General features: G+C 46.0%; 1 protein-coding gene across 1 annotated transcript in view; it reads right to left on the reverse strand.

Annotated features, from left to right (window-relative positions):
- SGPL1 (sphingosine-1-phosphate lyase 1) overlaps positions 1-24,601 on the reverse strand; it is a 30,275-nt gene extending 5,674 nt beyond the window's left edge. Inside the window, exons 1-10 of the mRNA XM_040070821.2 lie at positions 24,511-24,601; positions 15,848-16,013; positions 13,979-14,046; positions 12,181-12,328; positions 10,786-10,865; positions 9,398-9,526; positions 2,927-3,015; positions 2,130-2,235; positions 1,591-1,689; positions 678-827 (exon numbers count right to left, since the gene is read on the reverse strand). Of these exons, the coding sequence (XP_039926755.1) occupies positions 678-827; positions 1,591-1,689; positions 2,130-2,235; positions 2,927-3,015; positions 9,398-9,526; positions 10,786-10,865; positions 12,181-12,328; positions 13,979-14,046; positions 15,848-16,013; positions 24,511-24,513 (1,038 nt within the window). The 5' untranslated portion in view covers positions 24,514-24,601. The remainder of the gene's footprint in view (positions 1-677; positions 828-1,590; positions 1,690-2,129; positions 2,236-2,926; positions 3,016-9,397; positions 9,527-10,785; positions 10,866-12,180; positions 12,329-13,978; positions 14,047-15,847; positions 16,014-24,510) is intronic.
- Positions 24,602-26,349: the final 1,748 nt, after the last annotated feature.

Raw genomic sequence — 26,349 nt, forward strand, 5'->3', positions numbered from 1 at the left:
GATTGTCCCTCTGCGCTGGGTGCCCTTCAGTTCTGCCTCCAGTTCTGGGCCCTCACAGCCAGAGAGCCCTAGAGGGGCTGGAGCTTGTCCAGGGAAGGGGCTGGAGCCCAAGGAGCAGCTGAGGGAGTAGAGGCGCAGGGGTTGGGGGGGCCTCAGCCTGGAGAAAAGGAGGCTCAGGGAGGACCTTCTCACTCTCTACAACTTCCTGACAGGAGGGTGGAGCCGGGTGGGGGTCAGGTTCTGCTCAAAGTAAACAAGTGACAGGACAAGAAGAAACAGCTTCAAGTTGTGCCAGGGAAGGTTAAGGTTGGAAATCAGGAGAAATTTCTTTGTGGAAGGGGAAAAAGGGGCTGTCAGGGTTGAAGGGACTGTCCAGGAAGATGGAGACTCCATGCTTAGGAGTGTTCATGGAATGACTGGGTGTGGCACTCAGTGCTCTGGTCTGGTCGATAAGGTGGGGACTGGTCACAAGTTGGATTCAATCTTGGCGATCTTTTCCAGCCTGAGCAGTTCTGTTCTTTGGCACACTGCACAAAGCACATGAACAGAGCAGCCCCTACCCCTACACCTGAGTGCTCCTCCACACAGTAGGGGAGAAATGCATGAAGGTCAGGATTGCAGCAGGAATCACACCACAAAAATGAAAGCACAGGAAGACCCTTCTCCCTTGTCCTTACCTTGTGGGTATCAGCAGAAATGCTGGTCACACCTTCCACACGGAAGTCAAAGGGACGCTTTAGGGGGAACCCTGCCTTGTTCATGAAAGCAATAAGGAATCCACCCAGGCAGGCATCCACATGGAAGGGGATTTTGTACTTCACTGCAAGCTGTGCATGAACAAGAGATCAGGGAACAAAATGGTGTGGCTGGGGCACCCAAATTCCAGTCATCAAAATCTATATGGCATTTCACAGTTAAATGTTCACTACACCCTTTGAGAGCATCCCACCACTCTCCAGCCATGGAGGACAGGTGATGTGGAATGGCCAGCTGTTTGTGGGATGCCTTTTCCCGCCTTCCACACACAGGAAAAACAATGTGGCATTTTGGTAGTTTGCTGTGTTTACCAAAGGAATGTAACAACATTGTCTGAAAGGAGTATCCATAATAAAGCAAAAGGGCGTGAGCCAAATGAACAGAAGGTCAGAGACCCTGGCTGGTCACATACAAAATAAATAACTGGAGCACCGAGAGGAAAGAAATCAAGATGTGTGTTCGGAAAATAAGATCCCAGCCCTTTGACTCCTACTCCCTCCACACATTCCTCAGACTTCCAGATAAATTTTGCTACAACCAGCAGGCCCTAAATCAAAGCCTTTTCACAGGTTAGCCATTTATGTGTTCCTTCCTTTCAGGGAGCAAAGAACAAGCACTTCTGGTTGGTCTCAGAGCCACACAGTCCCCCTCACTCCCAAACTGCATCCTACATACCCTGCTGTTGGTAAACAGCTCATTTGAGGACAGTAATACCCTTCAGCCAGTGGGATCCCCCCACCAAATTCACTGCTCAGCATCCTGGAACCCCTCCACTCTTCTTGTGCTGGTTTTACTGCTACAACACACAAGTTCCTACAGGGAGGGGTATCCTACCTCTGCCACCTCTTCAATGGGGTCCATAATTCCATGTGGAAACTGGGGAGCAGAACAGACCAGCATGGCTGTGTTCCTTGAGATAGCTCTCCTCATTGCCTGAAGATTTAAAGAGAGAAGATGCTCACATTCTATTTACCAAGTGCCATCCTGCCAAAAAAGATAAAGGGTGAAAACATGCAGAGTCTGGTCTTAAAAACCAATGCATAAAAGTGTACAGAGAGGAAAGCAACGAGCTACAACCACTCATCCACTTGGAAATATCATAGTATTTTTTTCACCTCCTCTGAAATCTGGGGCTATTTATGAAATACATAAATGACCTGAGTCTAAATGAATCCCATGGGACAAAGGAATAACATCCAATTATTTCAAATACAACTTCATCTGCAATGACAGGCACTTACTTGTGCTGTTTTTCATTGTTTCCAGAAAGCATTCCTCCCTCTATCCACTGACTCACTACCTGGACAGATAGATTTCTTGCCTAGTTGCTGTGCAATGTGAATTTCCTCACAGAGAAGAGACTAAAGTGATACCTGAACATCCACCTCCATAGCCTTGGTCAGTGGTATTTGGATCAGCTTCATCCCAAAGTAATGTGCTGCCTTGTCAAAGGCGGCGTGGGCGCTAACTGGGACCAACCTGAAAAAGGAACAGATCAAATGAATGTAACATGTGCTGTCTCCCATCTCGAGTGGCAGTGGCTGAACAGCCTTAATTAACCTGGTTTTCTAAGGCCTCAGGTCATTATCAGAGCCTTAAATGTTAGAGAAGGAAGAAAAGAACCAGCAGTGTTTCATTTCTTTTTACATTTCCCCCTCAAAGCAATTAAGCATTGAAATATTTTCCATGCACCACCTAGAAAAGAGGCAGCACATTAGAGACAGCAAATCCTCTGTTAGCAGTGTAATGATTAGCACAATTCTTCATTGGAGCTCCAACCAGCCCAACTCCAGCCTCAGAGTTTTCAGGCTAAGCCCTCTTTGATCTGAATAAATCAAAACCCTTGAATACTTCAAAGTGCCTGACAATCTCTACTCAAGAGCAGAGCTGATCCAAGCAGGCTCTCTAGAGCAGCAGACAGGTATTGCCAAAATACAGCTGCTCAGCACAGCCCCCAGCAACATCTGTGCCCCCCAGGCTGCTTTAAAACCTCCTGCGTTTTTGAACCTTTCTTTCCACACAGGTTTCTCTCCTCCAGACAGAGATGGCAAGGAATAGGAGGCTATGAGCTATGAAATGAAGGATTATTGAGGTCCAGCACCATCTCAGTTCAAGGGGACAGTAAATCCCACAAGCCCCCAAAGGAAGAAGCTGTGGTGGCACCACTCACATTTCTGGCTGTTTGATGCCTCTCTCATAAGCCAGGTCTCTGTACGCCTTGCAGGCCATCAGGATGCTCTCAGTCCCCCCAGATGTCATCTGGCACCAGAAAAGAAGCAAACAAGGCAAAATAACAATGGGTGTTGCAGGAAGGAAAAGCAGAAAGGGAATGTAGGCACAGCATCTCTCAACTCTGCTTCAGAGGTGCATGGGACAGCTCAGGGTTTAAAGGGCAGCAGAAGCCACTGAACAGCACGAGGCAGCTTTCTGACACTCAGCTTGAAAATGCACATTTAAATGTTGAATCCCCTCTTTAAAAGGGATGGGGGAAAGAGGAAACAAACCAGAAGTATAGAATTCCAGAGCCCAACAGGAGAGGATCACATTGCACAGTCACCTCACCAAACTACTCGTACTTAAGCTCTTGATTACCTGGGGATTGTTTATCTGCATTACAGATGAATTACGCCACGTATACAGAAACAACAAAGTTGATTCTTTGTTAAGTCAGCTGAAGTCCAGCAGGGTTTATTAGGTCTGGAGCAGTGCCATGCCGAGGCACAGAGTCATCTCAGGGTTGGCACCACTCCTGAGCTACAAAACCTTTCCAGAACCTGGAACACTGCAGGAACTGGACCTCTCTCCCACCTCCTCTCTGCAGAGGCCAGCCTAGGTCTGCTCAATACCAGAACTTCTACACCCTCAGGTACACAAGAAATTTTACACCAGAAGGAATTTGTGCATTCCTGTCCCCAGCCAGTCCCTCAGTATCCACACCACCCACTAACCCTGCTCTCCCAGCCCTCTTCACCCTGACCACAGGGTTTGCATCAGGAGGTGGAAGAGAGGAAGGCACACACAAGTTTACTACTGCATACCTGAACTCAAGAGCTGGTGCAAATACATAAATCAAACTCTTTACAGGAAGGAGCTCCTCAAGTGGGAGGACTGTCTCTTGTGGGTCAGCTTTTATGAGTTCTGGCACACAGAGGACACTGGGCACAACCTTCCCCAGTAAAATTTTAACCTGGGAAAATGCGATGTTGGTTTTTCAAGCAGCCTGCAGGACTGACTTACTGGGTGAGCCATAACCAGAGGATATGGGGTAGCTGGGACAGTTATGTAGAGGTTCAGGTAAATGAGGAATCATAATCTACTTACACTGCTTATGGGGAACTAATTTTGTGCCTCAGACCTGCTGAACCAACTGCAATTTCCCTTTTTAACCTCTTCCCTCTCAAAAATAAACAAAAAAGGGACCCAATCACATTTGTATGCCTTATGGTATCTGGAAGTTTGGGTTTTCCTTTGGTTTTTCCCCGCTGACATGGCTGCAAATGCAAAAAATGCCGAGAAGTGTGACTGTGTGACAATGACTAAACATGAAGTACAGAGATAAGGAACAAAGTTCACAGCCTGCCAGGATTTGCTCCAAACAATCCAAGCCAGGAGCAGCTGCTGCCACAGGCAGTGTGGAAGTGACTGTGACACCACAGACAATTCCTGCCTTTTGGGCGAAGTTTAAAAACAACAGCTGTCAGAGATAAAACCTAACAGAGCCTCACACTGGATAAAGGTGCCGCTGCATTAATTCTAAAGCAAATGGATGGCAGGAGGAATACAACGTTTTAAGGGTTTTATGGGCTGTGCCCTTTATGAAAAGATCTGTCAGGCTGTGATTATCTTTGGGGAAAAAAAAAAAAACAAAAAACAAAATAAACCAAACAGCTGGTGATAGACTGCCTTCCTACTGGGTGGGAGAAGCTGAATGGGATTATTGCATACTTGTACCTATCCTTGCAACACTGCTTAGGATAACGATCGTGAAAACTTTGCTAGGAAGGACATGGGGATCTTGGGATTCGTGTTACTGAACACCAGGCCTGTTCCTTGCTGGGCAGCATTCCCTAAGCTAACCTAGATAATCTGTTCTTGAAACAGCAGCCTCTCTACAGTCTTTTTCCTATTTCAATCCTAACATTAAAACACCAGCATTTTGCCTTCATATATAACAAGCCTTTCCTCAAAGTCTGGCTTTATCCCCTGCATAGAAATGCTGAGCCACACACAGTTTTTGGTAGGTCAGAGCCAACACTTGTCAGCAGTCAGTCACATGCAGGGTATGGAAGAGCATCCGGGATGGATCCTTCTCCCAGGCACCCAGACGACCACACAGAAAGCTTGTTCAGACAGCTGAAAATCCACCCAAAAAGCTGAACTTCAGCCAGTTCAGCTTCCTAAATTGGCCCACAGTCGGCATTGTGAGTCTCCACCACAGAGAAGTGCCTGAGTCTGGAACAGCACCTTTATCCCAGCGCAGCTCCCACAGCAAAATCCTCTAGGCCCACATGGATTATACCTGTGGATGGTGCCTGCTCCTTTACAGGAGGCTTTGTCAGCTTAGCCACTGACAGCAAACTCGTTCTGCTGTAGCCAGAGCCTGAATCACTGTCACAGGATCCAACTTCCCCCGTGCCTGCGGCGCCGGCACCCGGCCAATGCTCCATGATTCAGCACTCACCAAGGGCTCACACACATTCTTCTCTCCCCTCAATGAAAGTCCACAGGCTTGGGCTATGCCAAAGGGAAAAGGGGCTCCAAACAGGCATTGTTTTAAGCAGCTCTGCAACCCTGCACTATCTTCAAAGGCCAGGCGAAGTGTGAGGGAAAAAGGAAAGTAAACAGACATTTTCTGTTCTTGATTTATTTGTTGTTTTGCAAATGGGAGGGAAGAGGAGGGAGCACCAGGAATTAATATCCCTCCTGCTTTCCAAGCTCAGTGTATCACTTCCATTGCTCCCTCCCTCCAAATCCCAGCGCTCTGGAACCTCAACATTACAACAGCAATAAGAGATATGGTAACTATTCCAGGATTCCTTTGGCCATGTCACTGTCAAACTGCCAGACATAAAAGAACCACTTTGGTTCGTGGTCTCTGAAGTTTTGCTTCTGTTTTTACCCTGAAGAAACATGTCCATTCAGACCGTGGAGACAAAGTCACCAAAAGTTTCACTGAATTGAACCATACCATGAATTAAAATTTAAAAAAAAAACTAAAGAAGAGTGAAAAAAAAAAAATAAAAAAAAAAAAAAAGGAAAAAAAAAAAAGCAAACTACAATTTATTTCTAGCATAACAGAGTAAAAAAACACACCACAATCCACTGCATGGTCATAATGTTGTGGCAGCCTCCCATAAAACCCCTGGAAAGCTGCAGGTTGTAAATTCCACAACTTGTGTCTCTCAAGGTGACCTGCTCATCATTACAGATAAAATCTGACTGATCTCCACAGTTTAAGCCCCCCTCGAGACATATCACTCATCTCCCTACTTCAAACATGCAGCCAAAGTTTGGAAGCCACAGAATCTGGGGAGAAGAAACAAAACGGGTTTCTACAGGAAGCTTAGGCTTGCATCTGATGATTTTGCCTTCTCTCTCCTGTCCTTAGCTGTAGAGTAAGTGGAAGAAGAATTCACAGAGAGATCCACATCAAATACTCACATGTCACCCACACACAGAATTTTCCCCTACACTTCAAGTCTGCCCTTTCTTTTTAAAGTTCAAAAAGCTACTTTCAAAAAAATACTGCATCTTGCATAAAAGTGGTGATTTCTCCCCAAATTACAGGGGAAATCCACATAGCCAACACTTCAAACAAAGCACCTTTTGAACCTGAACACATCAGACAAGAACAAACTCCCCTGTTCCTCTTCAATGTGCTGAGCTTAATTAGTCCTTCCAAATCATTGCAAGAATGTGATTAGAATCTTCCAGATGCCCAAACTCACCAATTCCTGTCTCTTCGCTCTTGTGTAACACAATTAAAGTAAGAACAATAGCAGTAATGAGTGAGAAATAGGAAGCATCCATCCACTGCTGAAAATGATTACTTTAAAACTGCTTAAACACTTGAAACATCTCTCAGAGCAATTTAAGGCAAAGGCATGTCTGAACCCCCCTAACCACCAGGGCTTTGTTAGAGCTTTTATGCTCATGTCAACAAAGGAGAACTACAGCCCACATGGCTCAGTAAAGGCAACTCCTGTAAATAATGCGAGCAGATAATCTGATTTAACACTCAGAAATGTAAAAAAGACAGGTTTCATTTTGGCATTTATGAAACACACCCAAAAACCTTCAAAGAGAAAGCTCCCCAGAGATCTTACTGAGGGAGATGTCCAAATGACACAGGGCAGGACCACGCAGAGATCCCAGGCTGCTGAAAACCTTGGGAACAGCATGGATATGTCACTGGGCTGCTTTTCCCAGATTGAACAGCAGAACATTGCTGCCACGAAGTGCTGTGGAAATCAGAGCACAAAGAAAGTGAAGCTGCCTCACTGAGAAGTCCAGACAGAAACTTTTTGGTGCTTTCCATGCAGCACAGATGCAGACACCCTCTCCAGAAACACCAACGAGTTCCATCTGCCTTCAGGGACCACCACCAACAAATTGCCCAAGCAATCCCTGCTGCTTAAATCAGGTTAGTATATCCAGTGGACAGGGGCCTGGCACTACGACACTCTGCCTCTCAGAGGTGGCAGTGAAAAAGTTCAGGGGTGAAAAAAGCACTTGTTCTAAATCTCAACACTGCAAAAGTTGAGTTGAGTAAACCAAGGGCCTTCTCAGTAGAATGAGCCAGCCAACCCTCTTGAACAGATTAGTTTAAAGACAACTCAGAGCATTGCACCTTCTCTGGTTCAGCATTAAAACTTCTCTGCTTTACAGTCTCACCACTTATGGAAGTATAACTGCAGCACTGAGCCACCAGCTGCAGCAGAGCCTTCCCAAGACAGAAAGCAAATTGTCAGTTTGAAAAAATGCTCTTTTTAATTGAGTTTGTAACTGTTCAAGCCTCCAGAAATTATTCTGAAATGTTAATTCAGTTCTGAGGAGAAGAAAAGAAAATAAGAAGTCTTTGAACCCAACTGCTTAAAGAGCATGTGACCTCCATATATCCACCCCCATCTCTCAGTCAGTGAGATCAGCAACGCTGGACACTTCACAGTCAGGAAGAGCAGTGGGAGGAAGACAAGAAGTCCACTGGAAACACTTATTCAGACACGATAATGATAGGGATGCAATTAATCCTCCATTTCCGGCCGATCAACTTCCCAGCCCTCCCCTTTTCCCTGCAAATGGGGCTGTGTTCAAGCAGCAAGGACAGAATTCCACAGCAGGCCGTGCACTTCCTTTGCTTTGTGGCACTGTCCTCAGGAGTGAGAGGAGGACAGAAGGAAAAGCAGGATTCCTCAGAGTGTATTCATGCAAGTCTCACTTAGGTTGTGGCAGTTTTTAACCTGTTCTGACCTTCTCTTAGGCAATTCAACTTTTCCATTTCAATGGGAGAGCACCCAGGGCCAAGGCTGACAGTTTTACACTGTGTTTTACGTAACAAAACCCAAAGAACTGCCGTGCAGGCTTCAGCAAGCAAAGTTCCCCAAGCACCCATCAGAGGCACACAGCTGGATCAGGTGATGTCCCAACTGCTGATAGAAACAAGTTCCAACAGCTTCATGCCCAGCCCCTGCCCCACTCCAGGGATTATCTTCCCGGTGTTCTCAGCACTGCAAGCCAGGAAGGAGCTGAGGTGGGATTTTTATAAGCAAAGAGTTCCTCCTCTAAACTTGGAGATGGTGCAAGGAACACAGTCCTGAGAAGAAAAGTCAGGTCAGAGGGTGTCACCTCCTCCTCTCAAAGGCAATCACATCTTGCACTCCCACACAGTTGAGTTCATCTTCAATCCCACTGGAGTCTGATCCAACTACAACTACACCGTCTACAAAGCTACTCCAGTACTCAATTGCTTAACACAAGCAAGCCTCCAGCTGACAGGAGAAGTCCACTCAAGGCCAGTCCAGGTCATAAGGTCTTTTGCCAACACTGCCTTCCAACATTGAAAGCATCATTTTAAGAAGACACATTCGTACTCTTGCTGGGATTTTTATCAAGGCTGTAAAACTGGTTTGCACTGGAAGGCCACATGAGCCTGGGAACACAGCTTTCCAGCTGGACAGCTGACAATCCATGCCATGCCTGCTTGTTGGTGAGCAGCCAGCCAGCCAGCTGGCCCTGCCCCCGAGCTCAGCAATCTGGCAGGCTCACAGATTTCCAGCTCGAGACTAAAACTGAGGGGAGCTTCTCAGAGTGACGCTTCTCTGTTCACAATTTCCCACTGACATCCAGCCAGGCTGCATTACACCAGTCCTCTTTTCCAACTGTCATCAAGCCTGTGTCACTTAAGAGTGGGAAGAAAAGCTGAAGTGAACAGTCTTGTTTAGAGAACTGTTTCTCTGAGTGAAATTGTCTCTCATAAAGCTTCACCAAGAAGAGGAATTAAGCAACCTCCACACAGCTGGCATGGAATACACCAGAATGAGCTTACCCTCATGCTCATCTGGAGAGCACAAGGTGCATTTGCACTTATCAAAGTCAAAAATCCTCAAAATGTTCAGGAGGCAGTCGATGACAGGCTACTTACAGCACCACAAGAGTTGGGGCCCCCATGGAAGAGCGTACAGGCAATCCTCACTACTTCTGCTTCCATCTTCCTCAGACCAGGGAATATATCCGGATGGAGAGGATTACTCCAGGCAAACTCTTCATACACCTTCAGAAAATGAAGAGATATAGTTAAACCTGCAGATGAGGCTTTGAGAACTCCCCATGTGCACTGTAGAAGCAAATTAGCTGCATTTTACTGAAAGAATGTTACAGGATGTAACCGCTCCTGCAAGTAAATGCCACAAGCTGGGAAGCTGAGGACTAAAATAAAGAAAAACTAAATGCTTTTCTATTCACACCTCTGGAGTGATTCTACAGCACAGCAATGTTTCTTGTTGTAAGATGTAGTAATTTTGCTGTTTTCAAAGAAGAACACAAGATACATAGCAATTGCTTTACACAAATCAGGCAAAATAAGTGACTTTTCAGAACTTGTTCTCAAGTTTACTGTTAAGAGGGGCTTCTGAAGCCGACAGTAAAGCACAAACACTCACCCACACCACAAGAAAAGTGGCTGTGGAACCAGTATTTTTGGTCATTCCAAAACTGTGGACTCACAGGACACAAGGCTGGAACAGGCCAGTCCCAACCCCCTGCAGTCCAGATCAAAAAGCAACTGCAGGGATGTTAAATAAAATACAGCAAAACAAACCTGTGAACAATCAGCACAAACAAAGGGAATGTTTCCACAAAGTGATCCAAGCCAAGGCCCCTCCAGAAAGGCTGCTCCAAACTTTGTTTCACCAAACGTGGCACAGAAAATGTCAACATGAGGAAGAGAACAGCAAGAGCAACCACCAAACAGAGCCCATTACTGCTGCTACAAAAGTTGTTCCCAGGAGCAAGAGGGCCAGGCTTCCCTTTCTAGCAAAACAACTCTGGAAGGAGATGTACTAGAAAACAAACCTTTAGGTTGTTTGGGTTACTTTGCAGCCTTCTCAAAGGGAGAAGTTCCTGAGCAGGTAAACAGACCTCACAAAGACACCACTGAATCGTGCCAGTGCTCCATTGTCTAAGATGGACACAGCCACGCCAAAAAACATTTCCCAAAGCTTCTCTTTTGCTCAGCCCAAGAGTTTGGTTTTGCTCAGTGAAAGTTGTTACAATACCAGTCTCCAGTTCACTTGTAATTACTAATTACTTTCTCACTCAAAACAGTGCCTCATCTGATTAGATCCCTGTTATCTCTATGAGGAATTTTCACAGGGACAGTTATGCAGAGAGAGTTATGCTGCCCAAACTGCCACTAACTCCCCTTCCCAGACTTAAGTTTTAGATCTTCTCTATTTACTTTGGGACACTGGAAAAGCTCTGAGGGGTTTCTGGTCACCCTGAAGATGCAAAGTTGGCCTGCTTGTACTTTACCTTCACCAGCAGGTGGGTGAGTTTCTCTTCACCACTGTACACAGTCCCAGAGACTTTCCCATCCTGCCAGCGCACGTCTCCTGGTAGAGAGGGAAGAGCACACTGCTCACAAACACAGCCATTCCCAGCCAGGATGGAAAAGCACACAGAAAATCCCCTCAGTTCCACAGAGGAGAACTCAGCTTTTGAGATTTCCCCGAGTTTTGTAGCCCAGGGACAGCTGTGTGTGAAGCTGAGCCCCTGGCACCATGTGAACTTCGCAAACAGCAAGTAAATGACGACTAAAGAGTCAGCACATAACCAACATGTAGCTGGAGCAAGCAGTTATATTAACAAATAATCCACCTAATCCCCAGCAGTCTCCCCAAACTGCTGTTCAACCAACTGGACGCTAATCTAAAGCCACTTTCAAAGAGCACCCACCACCACTGTAAGCTGAGAAGAGATGGAAAGCCCAAGTTTGTACTGCTAAAATCCACAGTGCTGGCACCTCAATTAAATTTCACCTAAACTGGTACTTCCAGGCAACTTCCAAAGGGAAGTGGTGGTGGGGGAAGAGGGGGAGGGGGTGGGAAGGGGAAATAGGAGGGACTTTAGAAAAGAAAACAGACCCCAGTGAAGGAAGGAAACAATCATTTAGGAGAAAACACAGACAGAAGCAACATTAGCAATACACAGCAGTAAGAAAGAAGGAAGTTGTTCCAGGACACTTGATCATGAAATTGTTTGTTTCTGAATCTGGAGAAGATGCACGGTTCTAGCAGAAAATTCAGGGCATTTCTCAAATTTGGGATAGGAGCAGGGGAGCTGTATCTCCTCTTCTGGACAAGAAGTCACCCAAATTTTTAACAGGCACACAAATCAGGGGCAACATGTTTACATGAGAGGCAACTCAAATTAAGCATCAGACACAGCTTGTGCGGACTCAAGCCAGGAGAACATCATCATCACTCTTCTTCAAAAGGCTTTTTCAAGGCACAAACCATTGTCTCTCTTAACTGAGGTCATAGTCTTGGAAATTCCCTAACAATCCTACTTGGAAGATGCTCTTTTTGACTGTGAGTATTTTCTGGGGCTCCTCATTTCTGGTAAAAGTCAAACATCAAGGCAACCACTCAGAAATGCAATCAAAAAAGAGAACTTCCTCCATATTTCTCCTCTCTTCAGCTCTCCCATCTCTCCATGAGTCTAGAATTCTTGTGGAAGGAACAGAATTTCAATGTAAATACCTGAACGCAGCATTAGAACTCATGAATCTTAGTCGTGTCCAGAAGAAAAACAGATAAAAATTTGCAAGGGAACAAAATACTTAAGCTGAACCCATGAGCAGGAGTCACTGGGACTCATTTAAGAGAGGAAATATTGTGTTTGGTGTCTGCTGCAGTACAGACTCACCTTTTGAGCTGTACTCTTTCATCTTCTGCAGCACTTCAGGCTGGCTCATGCCTTGTTCTGGCAGTGCTTTGATATAATCCTTTTCATCTTTCAGGAAGGATAAACTGGAAGTGACATCATTCAAGGCTTCATCAATCTTCTTTTGAATCTAAAAAGAGAGAAAAAAGCCTATCAAACAATGGCAGTGGTCAAATTCTAAATAATTGCTGAGTGTGTGCAGGACAGGACCTGCTACCTACATCTGTGGTGTTGATGGAACAGACAGGAACTGCTTCACTGGGAGCTTTGACCCCCTTCCTTAGTGCTTGAGAAAATAAAAATCAAGGAAAAAAAAATGCATTTTTTTCCAGCAAACCTTTTCAAGTCACAGTTTTTAATCTGTAGAGGCCTTCAGATGCATTGGTTTGTACCTTGCCTCCTGTACCACCACACACAATGTTTAGAGACTCATGAAAACAGAGACACAATAAAGAAATCTTCCCCACAGGCACAGTTCAGAGATTTCTTTCTGCCCACGCACACCCTGCACTCCAGAAACCCCAGACTTCTTATCACAACACACTGCAAAGTAAAGATTCTTCTTCCAGGCCTAACACAGGTGTTATGATATTGACTTTTGGACATTGGAATGCCTCAAAGTCAAGGCCTCTTGTGAGCACCTGATAAGTTATCAGGTATCAACCTACCAAAGAGCAGAAAGAGGACACAGAGCAGGAGGGATATGGCACAGGGGAGCAGTGTTAGCCCTGAGAAGGGAAGTGTGGACACAACAGGGACTGTATAAAGTGTCCTTTTCTAACAGACAGGCAAGAAACATAAGCAGAAGAGAATTTGTCTGATCAAAGGCTACCCGGGTTAGGAGCTGAAAGCTGGGGCACTTAACAGGCCAGGGAGGGGATTTAATCCCTTCCAGAGAGATGTGGGAAAAACTGGAGAAATCCTTCTGTCTCCAAAGCAAAAGGAAAAAGAATTTCTCTGTGCTACTCTCTTTGGATAAAATTGCCTGGAACATATCTGACCCCTGGAATCAATGTGTAAATACACCAGCACAGCAAGCAGCAGGAAGTGCAGTCAAGTGCGATACCATAGTTTACAAGGTAGAATAAACCCAGCTGTGCATTTCTTCATCCTAAGTCCTTAACATCCAAAAAACAACAAAACAAACAACAACAACAAAAAAAACACACCCACAAAAAAAACCAACAACAACAAACAAAAAACACCAAACCACACCACACCAGCTCCCAAACACTACAGCTCATATGTCATTGTAATGATTACACAAAGTGCTGATATTCTTCTGCTAACTTTTGCTAATAGTTATCTGCACCCTGAACGAATCATGGCCAGTTGCTTCATTAAAATAAATACCCTTTCACATTGCACAACAAACCCTTGGCTGTCTCATACTTCACACTGCTTCAGAAGAACAACTCCAATTCAATCCTTTCCCTTCTTCCAGAATTAAAATAATTTTCTTAAAAATCTAACAATGAGGAAATGTTACTGGAGAATTAACTCATTCTTGGTTAATACAAATAGCTCGAAAGTTAAAAAGAGGTGGAATCCTCTTCTTATGGGAGTGATACTATGACAAAAAGATTGGATCAAAATTACATCTGTCATTAAACTAGGAGGCAGCAGAAGATATTCCAGATCTCTATCCCGAGTCATTAGGATCACAGTGACAACAAAGATGCACAGAACTGTACATTCTCCAAGAGAGCTGAAACAAGGACCTGGAATAATCCTGTAAGTACTTGTTCAAATACTTACTATAGCCCCAACAAATACTTACGATAGCCCCAACAAATGGCATTTTTCTCAGCAGTTTAAAGAACTGTTTTTTAGTTCGGGATGTCAAACCTGAAAGACAAAAGGCAGAAAGGAACCTAAGAAACAAAAAAAAAGAGAAACTTCTGATGCAGCTCATGATCCAGGCTCAGCATTCCTGATCCAAGCTGAAATAACACAGTGAACCAGGGCACATGATGACACAGATGAGCAAATCCAAGAGCAAAGTTTTCAGGGATGGACCATGCCATGGAAACACCTGGACTGCAGAACAGCAGCCATCTACAGGAATAGTTGTTTCTTACTCACATGAGAATTCACACCCACATGTGGAATTTTCCAGGAAAAAGAGGGATTTCAGGGTTTGCTAAAGGTAAGGAAATTATTATCATTTCCTGCCTCTTCAAAGCAGAATAGTTACTTGAAAACAAAACCATTGAGCAGCATGAAACAGGCTCCCAGGCCAAAGGAGGAAACAGGGAAATTTGTGACAATGTCAGCCACAACACAACATGGATTTGCCCAGTTTGATGCACCGGGAGGTGACTCAGGGAAAGGGGATGGACAGAGGGAAGAGCAGAAATTCCAACACAGCACTAAGACTCAAATCAGAGAAGCCACTGATGACAGACACTGGAAAACTCCTTGACAACTCTAAAGGCAGAAATGAAATCAGGATGACACATGCTTTATAGCCACCAAAAATACCTTCCCAGTCCTACCTGCACACTAGCAGTTACAGGAAAAACCAAAAATTAACTACAGAAAGTTTAAAAATCAACCATTTTAAGACTTTGAAATTTTATCTACACTTCATATATACAATTTGAAAAGCTACCAAGGACATCAACTGGCACATTCTGTAGTAAATACTTGTTAGTGCCCTGATTGTAACATCTGTTGCACACCTCAGTGAGAATTTCATAATTTTCACAGTCAGAAAAGACTGCAAACTCCTGAAAAACTGACAATCTAATCAGATCTTCTAAGAGCTACTCCACACTTAAACAAAATACACTGTGCAACAGTACAAATACTAGCTAGGAAGATAACTGTCCTGAACAAAATTTTCATGCCAATTTGTTCCTTACGGACATTCCCACTATTCAGCTGCCCCCATCTCTACAAAGAGAAAGGGCTGCTTGAGAAACAGAGACAGAGAAGGAGGCATCAACTGGGCAATTTTTAACAAGCTGCCACCAGAGTGTAACCCTAAGGGACCTGTGGGAACTGAAATGCAGCTCTGGGGGCATGGCAGTGACCTCAGGCCATCACACAGGGAAAACTGCAGATTCTGCAGAGTTCAGCTCCACTGGAGTGCTGCCAGTATCAGAAACCACTCAAAACAGGAAGATACTCCGGAAACAGAAAAAAAAAATTACAAGAAGAAAATATCCTCACACTATCACATGCAATTATCTTGAACATTCTGAAGATGAAACATGCCCCAAGCATGGAAGACCACATCTCCTCCCCCAGCAGGAAGGGAAAGAACCAAGAGTTATCCAGACATTTTGCAGCAGTGACTAAGTTCACAGGAACCCAGCTCTCCATAAATCTCCCCAGGGTTTGGGCAAGAAGAGACTGTTGTGACAAGCAAATGGTTTAGCCAAAGGAAAAAGGGAGACAAGGGAAAGGGAAGGAGACAGAAGCACATTCCATACACTCTCTGACAGAATAGGGGAGCTTAATTTACGAGATGGGCCTTGACTTTAATTCAGAAGAGAGTTTGGTAAATATCAGGTGACAGCAGAAAGACTTTCAATAAGTGTTTGGCTTTGTTCCACCCTCTTTCCTTGCACTGCCCAGGAACAACTCAGGCCCACCTCCCCTCCTTCCCAAGGTAAGAAAATCCCCCGTGTCAAATACTTACTCTCCGGCTGGCAGAGGAAGCCATGCAGCCACACACTTGCAAGTGTGGAAGAAAAGGTCAACCCAATGAGCTGCCAGGGTTCAAGTCCATCACACCGGGCATTTACAAAGCCTGTCACTTTCTCCCAATACATCTGGAGGATTTCCTTGTAGGGAATAAGGGCCTCCTGTGCAAAGGAAAAGCAGGAGGAAATTGAGGAAAGCGCAAATGAAAACAAGTAGGACATCAAAAAGCTGACTGTTGATTGAAAAGGTGCTTTCCAGTATGCAGACCCCATGCTTTCCTTAATTCTTACAAATACAAAAGGTAGGAGATAGTTTTTATTCACTTCCACTCAAGAGTCAGAGAGAAAAATACACACCTTAAGAGCCTTCAAATACTGAGAGAGCAGCATCAAGAGCAGATGAGCAATGTAAGGGTCTCTGCACAGTCCCAAGAACCACCATCAGGTTTTACAAATGCCCAAGAGAAGGATCTGTGTAAACAATTTTTTTTTTTTTCCCCAAGGAATTCTCAGGCGGTGAGTGAAGGTACCACCAAAACAGGTCTATTAAGTACCTCGAGCTGGATTTTCAAAGAAGATGGAAGCACTCAGCAAGTCCTTAATTTAAAGATCTAATTAGCATGTTACACACCAAAGGGGGATGGGAGGGGAAAACACTGCTGCCGCCAAAATAACCCCCAGAAAATGGTGATGCAAGCACAATTACAATGTCAAAGCAGGAATTCCTGTCGGGACACAGCCCAAATTCCTAATCAATAGCTTCAAACCAGATGTTCCTCAAGAGCGTCAGAACAGGGCGAGGAAAACTAGATGTGCACAGGAAAAAAAGGACATTTCCCCCTAAACAAGGGTCTTCCATCCAATTCTCTGGGAAGAGGTTTCTAGAGATAAGAATAAGCAAAAACAGAGCCCTCTTCCAAATTCCTCTTCCCTTTTGACCAGCCCAGTTTTTTGCCTAGTTTAACTGGGGACATCTCCAGCACTTGAAAGCTTTACCCTCCAAACAACAAGGAAAGAAAGTACATGGAGCCTTTCAAAAGGTTAGCAACTAAACTTTGGAAGGAATAAATCCTCAATTCCTGTGCTGTTGGACTTCGGGTGGGAATAGAGCAGTTTTTCGACAAACCATTAAATTAAAAACTGCTAAAACTTTGCTTCTCAGGGCCCTTCACAGGTCTCACTTCTGGGTCAAGCCAACAACAGAAGAAGCATTTAATTAACTTTTTTTAGGGGGTAACGTGTCATTCCAATACAACTGGAGAGGCTACTAACAGTCTAGAAAAACAGCCAAGTTTTTCCAAGTAATCCAAGGAGGAAGGCAGCTTTCCTTACCAAAAAGCAACACTAATGAATACTCACTACATTGGAAAAGCAGTAAAATGCATATAAAATGGCAGAAGTTGAACCCTTAGGCAACTCAAACACAAATTCCAGCAGAATTAACAGCGTTTACCCTTAGCAGAGAAGGGTTTTCACCCATGTCTCAGCACAGACTGAAGGGACAAGGACTGAATTCGGCAAAAGCAGGCAGCACTCAGCTCTGAGAAGGCAAATTAGCACCTATTCACTTGGCAAAGGGCAATTAAAAATACATCAGAGTCACTTCAGCCTCCAAAACAAGGCGGCCACACAAACAGCTGCATTTCGGCAATGTCCCAATTACCGGATGCCCCGTCCTCCAAGCCACTCACCACAAAGCCGATTTAACCCCAGAATTTAAGGGAAGAGACACATTTTCCAGCTAACCAGAGGTGGTACTTAAGTTTCAGCGAGTTTCCACAATCTTCACTGGAAAATCCCTGGAAATGAGCGTTTAACCAGCAGCAATGACTTTGGTTCTTTGCCTAGGATGAAATGCCAGGATATCATTCTGTTTTGGAACTGCACTTCAAGGATGGAAATGGACCCACTAATGGGATGGTGTCTCAATAGCTGTTCTCAACTCACGGCAAAAAAATGCTGCAGCATCAAGTATCAAGTGGGTTGTGCTTTTTTCCTTTCCTGAAAATGGAGGACACTGTAAGCCCTGAATCAAAATGGAACATGACCTTCTTGACAGAAGTCACTTCAGCCAATGCCCAAGTCAAAATAAATAAATGTGGTGAGAGATTGACCTCAGTCTTGGAGAAAGCTCTGGACAGAAGGTCCCAGCTGTCTGCACATTTTGATGTCACTGAAACCCCTGAGCACTGGAACCCAGTGGTATATCAAAGTTTTGAACAAAAAAGAGAATGAACATAATGAAAAGCTACTAAGACATTGAAGAATTTCTTCCCCTTTCTTGCTTTAAAAAAACCCAATCTGAAATCAATCCACAAGTGTTACAGTTTGACCAGGTAAAGTTTTCTCTGTATTTCTCACTTTCCTTCTTCACTCATTTCGTACTTAGCTGAGTTTGAAGGATAAGGTTGATCCATTTAGGAGGATATTAAAAACTTGGATTAAAAAATCCAGTGAAAATTGGCATGGAAGATGTGTTAGCAGTGAATTACAGTTTCTCAGCTCCCTGGCTAACCATGCACTCAGGTTTTCCCCAATGCTCCTTACCCTGAAAGTATCCAGCAAGACATGAGAGACCTTTACTTTTTGAATTATTCACTTAGTCCCACAGAAACCAGAAGGCATTTAGAAGGTTGCACTCAAATGTTTCTATTACACCCAGGAACATGCTGGGTTAAAAGCGAGCTTATAAAAAAGAAAGAGTAACTTTTTACATGAGCAGAGTGACAGGACAAGGGTGTGTGGCTTCACACTGACAGAGGGCAGGGTTGGATGGGATGTCAGGACGGAATGCTTCCCTGTGGGCTGGTGAGGCTCAGAGAAGCTGTGGCTGCCCCTGAATCCCTGGAAGTGTCCAAGCCCAGGCTGGACAGGGCCCAGGAGTAACCTGGTCGAGTGGAAGGTGTCCTTGCCCATGGCAGGCGATGGCACTGGATGATCTTTAAGCTCCCTTCCAACCCAAGCCATTCTGGAATTCTCTATGATTGCAGTCCCATACCACTTCCTCATTTTACAGGGAGGGGGCAGGGGGAATAAACAGCCTCTGTGTAGCCCAGCCGTCGGAATCCTTCGCCCTGCAGGTGCTGCAGGGAGTGAAAAACTCTTCCTGCTTGCCCACCTGGGTTAAAGACAACACGCTGACATGATTTTAAACCTGTCTACAGGACAGAATTTCATGTAAGACAATAACGTGTTTATTTGTGAAGGCATCAAAAAATAAAGGTTTCCCTTCCCTTTAGGACAGAGTAGGTAAGTTGCTTTAACTTCTGTAAGAGAACCTTCCCCACACAAAAGCTTCACAAGCCACAGGATTATTTCAGAAGCAGTTTAAAAACCTGCCTTATGAGCACATTAAAGAGCAGGGGAAAAAAAAAATCTCTCCTGGAGGATTTGTTTTTAATTCTCAGAGCAGTAAGACAGACCCAGGTATCAGATAAAATACTAATTGCTACCATTAGGACTTGCAGTGCTCATTTGTACTGATATTAATGCACTCAGCTACCTAAGCAGTTTACATACTGATTTTTTAGCTGCACAGATTAGAAATACATCCTTAGTACTTTATTTTTAAAAGCCATTAGCTAGCTGAGCTGGTTCCAGGGATAGCACTTAACGCCACTACAAAAGAGCACAAATTAACTGCAGTAATGCTCTTCTGTCCCAGATGATTGAAGAGGGAGCGGGAGGAATGCCAAAGCTAACGAGAGCACATTTTGCATTTTTGCCAAAACAGCATTTCCCCAGCTGCAAGTTTTAGGATGCAAAAAAGCTTAAATTAAAAAAAAAAAAAAAAAAAAAAAAAAAAAAAAGAGAGAGAGAGAAACAGAAAGGCAATAAACTGGAGAACCTGAGTTTTGTTACAAGTGCCTTCTGTTGCTGTGGGAAAAATGGGAAGAAAGATTTTGCCAGCTGAACCTTCCTTCCTGTAGAAGAACCTTTAAAGTGCATTTAAAACGGGGCCAAAGAATAAAAGTAGCTTTTAAAGGCAAGTTTATGTTATGCAATACCATGAGGCTGACTGTGAGAGGAGGAAGTGCTAAGATCAAAGAATCACAGAAAGGCTTGGGCTGGAAGAGACCTTAAAGACCATCTTGTTCCAGCCTCCTGCCATGGGCAAGTACACCCTCCACTTGACCAGGCTGCTCCAAGCCCCGTCCAACCTACCCTTGGACATTTCCAGGGATCCAGGGGCAGCCACAGCTGCTCTGGGCACCCTGTGCCAGGGCCTCTCCACTCTCTCGGGGAAGAATTTTTTCCTAATGTCCAATCCAAACCTACCCTCTCTCAGTTTGTAACACATCCTCAGCTTTCACCTGAATCCACACATATTCCCAAACTAGGGACTCTCTGACCACTTCCCCACACGCTAACCTGAACGTCTGTGTCAGCCATCAGCTTCCCTGACGTCCCCAGAGCTGAGGCAGAAGGTGGCTGTCACACAGCTCAGCACACAGTAAATCAAGGCCAAGGGATGTGGCTCCAACAGCACGAGTTAGGTCAGCTCCAATTACGGGAGCAAGCGGAATACCGGTACTGCCACTGTAATTAAGGCCTCTGCTCCAACACGACAAGTTTTTCCGAGGAGAAGCTTCCTGACTGAAATCAAACCGCACAAAGCCAGCAAGGACACGGCGGCCTTGCTTATTTATTCTGCTCCTAAGTGGAAGGAAGGCTTCAATTAGCCCTGCCTTGGCTGACACCTCGTTGCCTGCACGTGGCTCTGGCCCCAAAAGGCACATCTGACCGGAGTAACCAGCCTGGCCGCAGGGAAGCGCTGGACTCACAGCCACCACCAGCCTGCCGACTTCCTACCAGAAAGCCCGGAATGAGATTGAGCAACACCATCCCAGCCTCCTCAGAGTGCTAGTCGCTGCCTGTGCTTACCGTGCTTTGATTCGCACCCCAGTAATGACTCTGCTCCTCAGTCCCTCCCTGCCAACGCCAGCCTGACAAATATCTTTGCATAAGCACCCGGCAGGGAATATTTGTTAGTCAGCTCCTAATTACAGCTGGACGTTTGGACCACGTGCTGCCCAGCCTAACCAAAGGATGTGGGCAGACAGAGCGACACCAGATGCACGATCGCTCAGAAATCAAAAATCATGAACTTTTGGATGTATGGGCTGAAGTAAGTGAAATTAGAAACACATTCAGGCCACACTTATCTTACACAGCTCACCAATACCACCAGATTCGTCTGCATTGTGTTTATTTCCACCACTGCCATACTGAAACTTTCTCCAGAATGACAGCAGTTGGGGGGGACGGGGGGGAGTCTGCAAAACAAATGTATACATACTGTACCACCAGCCCTGAGAGCTCAAGAGGAGCGGCTAAACAATCGCTAATTATAGCTTCAGCACAAAAACAAACTAGGTAGCAAGCCAGAGTAAGAACAGCAGCATTCCAGCTCCCACTGCAGAGATGGAATGTAAAACTACCAAAACAAAATGGGAAAAAGACTGGATGCTCAAAAAGGATATGATTTTACAGGAGCCCAAAGGACTCCAAAAATCAAGTTCAAATGTCATTTAACCCAAAATACACACAAGGTGTCATGTCCACTTTGCTCACTCAGGCAAATCCATTTATAAGTATCTGCAAACATCTAGGCATGCTCCAGGCAGCATGGACCTCGCAAGAGACAGGATCCACCCAATGGATGCTGCACCTGAGCTCATCATGGATCTCTGTGGGTCACCAGCTCCAAGAATGTGCAAGGAAACGTTCTCTGCTGATAGCCACGATAACTAGGGTAGAAGAAGTGCCCAGTTCCCTGCATGCTGGGGCACATCTGGACATATTTCATTCCTCCACTTGGCCTCTTCTCAGCCTCAGATCCCTACATGCCTTCCAGAGTTAAATAAACTGGGTATTTCCTTGAAATATTTTGTGAGCACCTGGGTGCCACCAAGAGGTACCCCACAGCGTTGAGACATGAACTCTTGGCAGGAGCTGTCATGACAATTGTTCTGGGAGCAGGCATCCATGAACAAAGGCAGCACCAAGCCCTGGCACAGCTTCCCAGCAGGATTATGCAAGCCTCAGACAAAGCCCCCAGTATCAGCACAAATTGAATGCTGCTATTATACATAAAGAGCCCTGTTCTTGGGCAAGTCTGACCATAGGGCAGAATCCTCAGGAATTATCTTATCAACAGCAACACACAGAATCCTTCGACCCCTGCAATATCTAGTCACATGCCCTTCCTGATATGGCATGGACAAATCTTGATGAGCAAAGAGAGGCAAAGGAAACACTCAGAACACAAAGGATTCTGAGTCACATTTACATGCAAATTTCTAGGAAATACAAATATTTTCTAATATAGAAAACTCTATCACAATCACTGCAGCAAACAGACCAGAACACCTGCTGCTACATCAGTTGGCAGAATCCTAAATCTCAGTTGATATTCTAAGGACTCCTAGTACTTGTCTTTCACTGCCTGATGCAAAGAACAGTCGCAATAGAATCACAGAATCATTTGGTTTGGAAGAGACCTTGAAGATCATCTCATTCCATCCCCCTGCCATGGGCAGGGATACCTTCCACAAGATCAGGTGGCTCCAAGTCCCTCCAACCTGGCTTGGGACATTTCCAGGGATGGGGCAGCCACAGCTCCTCTGGGCACCCCGTGCCAGGTCTCACCACCTCAAGGGAGAAACTACTTCCTCCCAATATCTAATCTGAACCTAACATTCTGTCAGTGTGGAGCCATTCCCCCTCGTCTCTCGTAAACAGTCTCTCTCCACCTACCTTGTCAGCTCCCTCAGACACTGGAGGCCACAATCAAACTCCCCAAAGCCTCTCTTCTCCAGGCTGAACAATCTCATCTCTCCCAGCCTTTCCTCAGAGCAGAGCTGGTCCATTCCCTTAGTGACCCTGATGCCTCCTCCAGACTTGCTCCAACAGCTCCACATCCTTTCTCTGCTGCCCTCCCCCCGGCTGGAGGCAGCTCTGCAGGTGGGGTCTCAGCTGAGCAGGGGCAGAATCCCCCCCTCCCCTGCTGCCCATGCTGGGGGCTCAGCCCAGGGCAGGGCTAGCTGCCACCCAACCAGCACCCCCAAGTCCTTCTCAGCATTCTGTGGTGGAAGCAGCTGGTGCAGGAGAAGATCAAATGGAGACATCTTTTTATTAGAAAAGTCGTGTATTTGGAGAAAGAGACAAGCAGAACCCCAAAATCCTTAAGAAGGGGCTCTATGGAATGCCTCTGAGCAAAGGAGTCACAACAAGGCTGTGATTGCTGCCACACCAGGCAGACCACACACAATAAATGCTGTGATTAGGTTTATCTCCACACCACCAGGCACTACTGGAGAAATCCAAAGCAGGAAGTGAGTGAAGCATCACCTCAGCAGACTCTCCCCTGCTCAGCGATTCAGAGACAACTTCTAAGGGTAGGAAGAGGGGGGAAACTCTGAGTAGGCTGGACATGAGCAAGACATGGAAAAAGAAAGATTTTACTCTGTCTAGGTAAGAAAATTTCCAGTGCCTCACACGCCTTTTGCTAAGGTCACAGGAAGGATGGCAGAGTGAAACCACAGTTTAAGAAAAACGTTGTGTATCACTGTTTCTCCAGAGCAAGCCTCATTCTCTGAGTACAAAGCCAACTTCCTAAGCTTTCCAGAAGGCAAGAATCCTGTGCAATAGCGACTGTCTAATCTAGTGAATAAAAGAGCAGATTTGAGCAGGTCTTTCAGGTGCAATAAGCAGCAATTTTCTCCGCAAAGCTTTGGCACAGAAGGGACTGAGGTGAGAACAACCTGACCAGCATGGCCCCAGCAACCCCAGGCCAGTCTAGACCGCCCCCTGCACAACAAGCAAAGTATTTACTCAGTGCCAAATTCTGGCAGCTGAAAGCAACCCCAACACAAGCTGTGCAGGCTCTTGGTGCTGTCCCAGACTACCCATGGCCACACACATCTCCACACCAAAGCAGGACGAAGCAGCAGCGCTTGGAAATGGAGTAAGCAAGCAGGACAAAGGAGTGGGACAAAGATAATGCTGTTTCATTTATCACTCAGCAGCTGTGATTTCAATTTCCCTCACTGATAGGGAGAAAAAAACCCAACCAAACAACCAAACACCTAGTACCCCTTCCAGGTTTGAGGAATTGCAGGATTCATGCCGTGCCAACGTGGGCCAGAGCCAGCTATATTACAAGCAATCCTGAAGTTTGCTTCTAGCTAAAATATAATAGCCAATTAGCAAACAGTGTCTCTAAAAAATAGCAATCAATCAGCAAACACGACTTCTCTTAGCCAGATCCCAAAATCTTAGCACCTTCCCCAAAATCCTGAGGAAAACATCATTCTGCCCCACCCCAGAAATTAACCAGACAGCTGAAAATACCGTTTCTAATCCTCTCTGCCCCGAAATTAGGTAATTGTGGGGAATAAGGAAAGCAGCGTACGAATAAAAGGACACATTTACGTTCAGGAGAAGGGTATGGGCCTCGGGTGGGGGCCGAAGAGAAGGCCTGACCACCCACCCTCGCACCCTGCCGGCGGCCGAGCTGGGCCATGCATCCCCTGAGGCCCGTCCGGGACCCCTCAACCCGCACCCAGCTCCCGCCGGACGAGGCCCGGGCCTCGCTGCCTTACAGGCCGCGCCGGGACCTCTCTCCGCCCTACACCAGTTCGCACTCCCGGCTCACCATCGCTCCTGCCGCCGCCAGCCCTTTCGCTCCTTCCTCCCTTCCTTTTTTCCCTTCCTTTTTTCCCTCCCCCTCCTCCTCCTCCCGCTCCCCGCGGGGTCCCGGCGCAGCCGAGCCCCGCCCCCAGCCTGCCCCTCCCTACTGGCCCCGCCCCGGGGCGGGGAATCCCCGCCCCAGGGCGGGGCTGCGGCCGGAGAGCAGCGCCCCCTAGAGGCGGAGGCGGGGCGGGAAAGCCGCGCCCCCTCAGGGCGGAGCGGCGGCGGGAAAGCAGCGCTCTCGCCTGGAAGGAGTCGGTAAAACCTTAACGACGGAGGGGCTTTTTGTTAAAATACCAGAAAAAAAAACCCCAAACCAAAACCCCCACAAACAAAAACCACAAGCAAACAGCAACGACAAAAAAGTTTTGTAGTCCCGCCCTGGTTATTAATTATCTGGAGCTGGATCCCGCCTGGGAGAGCTCAGGGTGTGCATCTGCAGAAGAGAAGGCGCCGGGGAGATGAGACCTCAGAGCCTCTACCAGGGCCTAAACGCTCTCCAGGCAAGCTGGAGAGGGACTTGGGACAAGGGGGAATGGCTTCACACTGACAGAGCACAGAGTTAGATTGGATATTAGGAAGAAGTTGTACCCTGGGAGGGTGGGGAGGCCCCGGCACCCGTTGCCCAGAGAAGCTGTGGCCGCCCCTGGACCCCTGGAAATGCCCAAGGACAGGCTGGACGGGGCTTGGAGCAGCCTGGGATAGTGAAAGGTGCCCCTGCCAATGGCAGGCAGCGGGGATAAGACAATCCTTAAGGTTCATTCTAACTCAAATCATTCTGTGATATCTTTTGAGGAGAGGTTTGGGGTTTTTTTTTCTGTTCAAAATACAAGGCAGGAGCTACTAGTCATCATAGCATCCAGTCTGTTCATTCTACTAATCCATGGATTGAAATCTACTCTGTTCTGGGTGGATCAGGTGGGACCCTTCATCACCTTCACTGGCCACACCTGGGGCTGACAACCACTTACACCACAAGGATCCCCAAAACATTTTATTGGCAGGAGAAGGATTTGAGGGATGCTGACTCCTGAGGTTATTCCATAAAATTTAACTATGGGAAGAATGCCAACAGCCAGACTGTCCAGGTGTTCAGGAGAGTTTTAAGAGGTTAAAGGTCTCTGTGTCCCCTGGCATTAATTTTCACCTCATGAAATAAATACAGTAAGCAGAATATTGTTTGGGACCAGCCTTGTACAAGCACAAGGCTGTAAAACCTTGTGGTTTTTAGACATCCAGGGCAAACCTGACAAACACCGCAAGGCATTTAGATTATGCAAAGGAACATTTTGAAGCAATTGTGTTGTAGAATAGATGCTGAGAGGAAAAGGCAGCAATGGGCAGCAGCAAAAGGAAGGGAAAATTTTTCACATCAGTAGTTCTCAGTGTAGTGACAGCCGAACTTCAGCTGGGGCTGTGTTTTGGGGGCAAACACACAGGGGGGTGCTCTAGCTGCCTGTAAGTGTGAACTCAACAGATACCCCAGCAGCATTTGGTCATTTCCCAAAAATTAACACCTGGAACAACTGCAGTGCACTGTGCCATGGAATGCTGCCTCTGCCACCTGCAGGATGCAGTGACTGGAGAAACTGCCCCTCTCCTGGGAGATGGCAGCAGGAGCAAATGTCCACATTAAGCCATTTCTACAGAATCTCTACAGAACACATCCTAGCTTTAGAATTTATAAATCTGGAAAGTATTTTAGACAGATTCTGGGGCAGCATTTTAAACTTTTGCTCTTAACCTCCCTCACTTTTGTCTCTACACTCTTTTGAAGCCGATATCAGCTCCCGGCATTGGTAGT

The sequence above is a fragment of the Hirundo rustica genome, chromosome 8, assembly GCF_015227805.2.
Source record: "Hirundo rustica isolate bHirRus1 chromosome 8, bHirRus1.pri.v3, whole genome shotgun sequence".
Taxonomy (NCBI): Eukaryota; Metazoa; Chordata; class Aves; order Passeriformes; family Hirundinidae; genus Hirundo; species Hirundo rustica.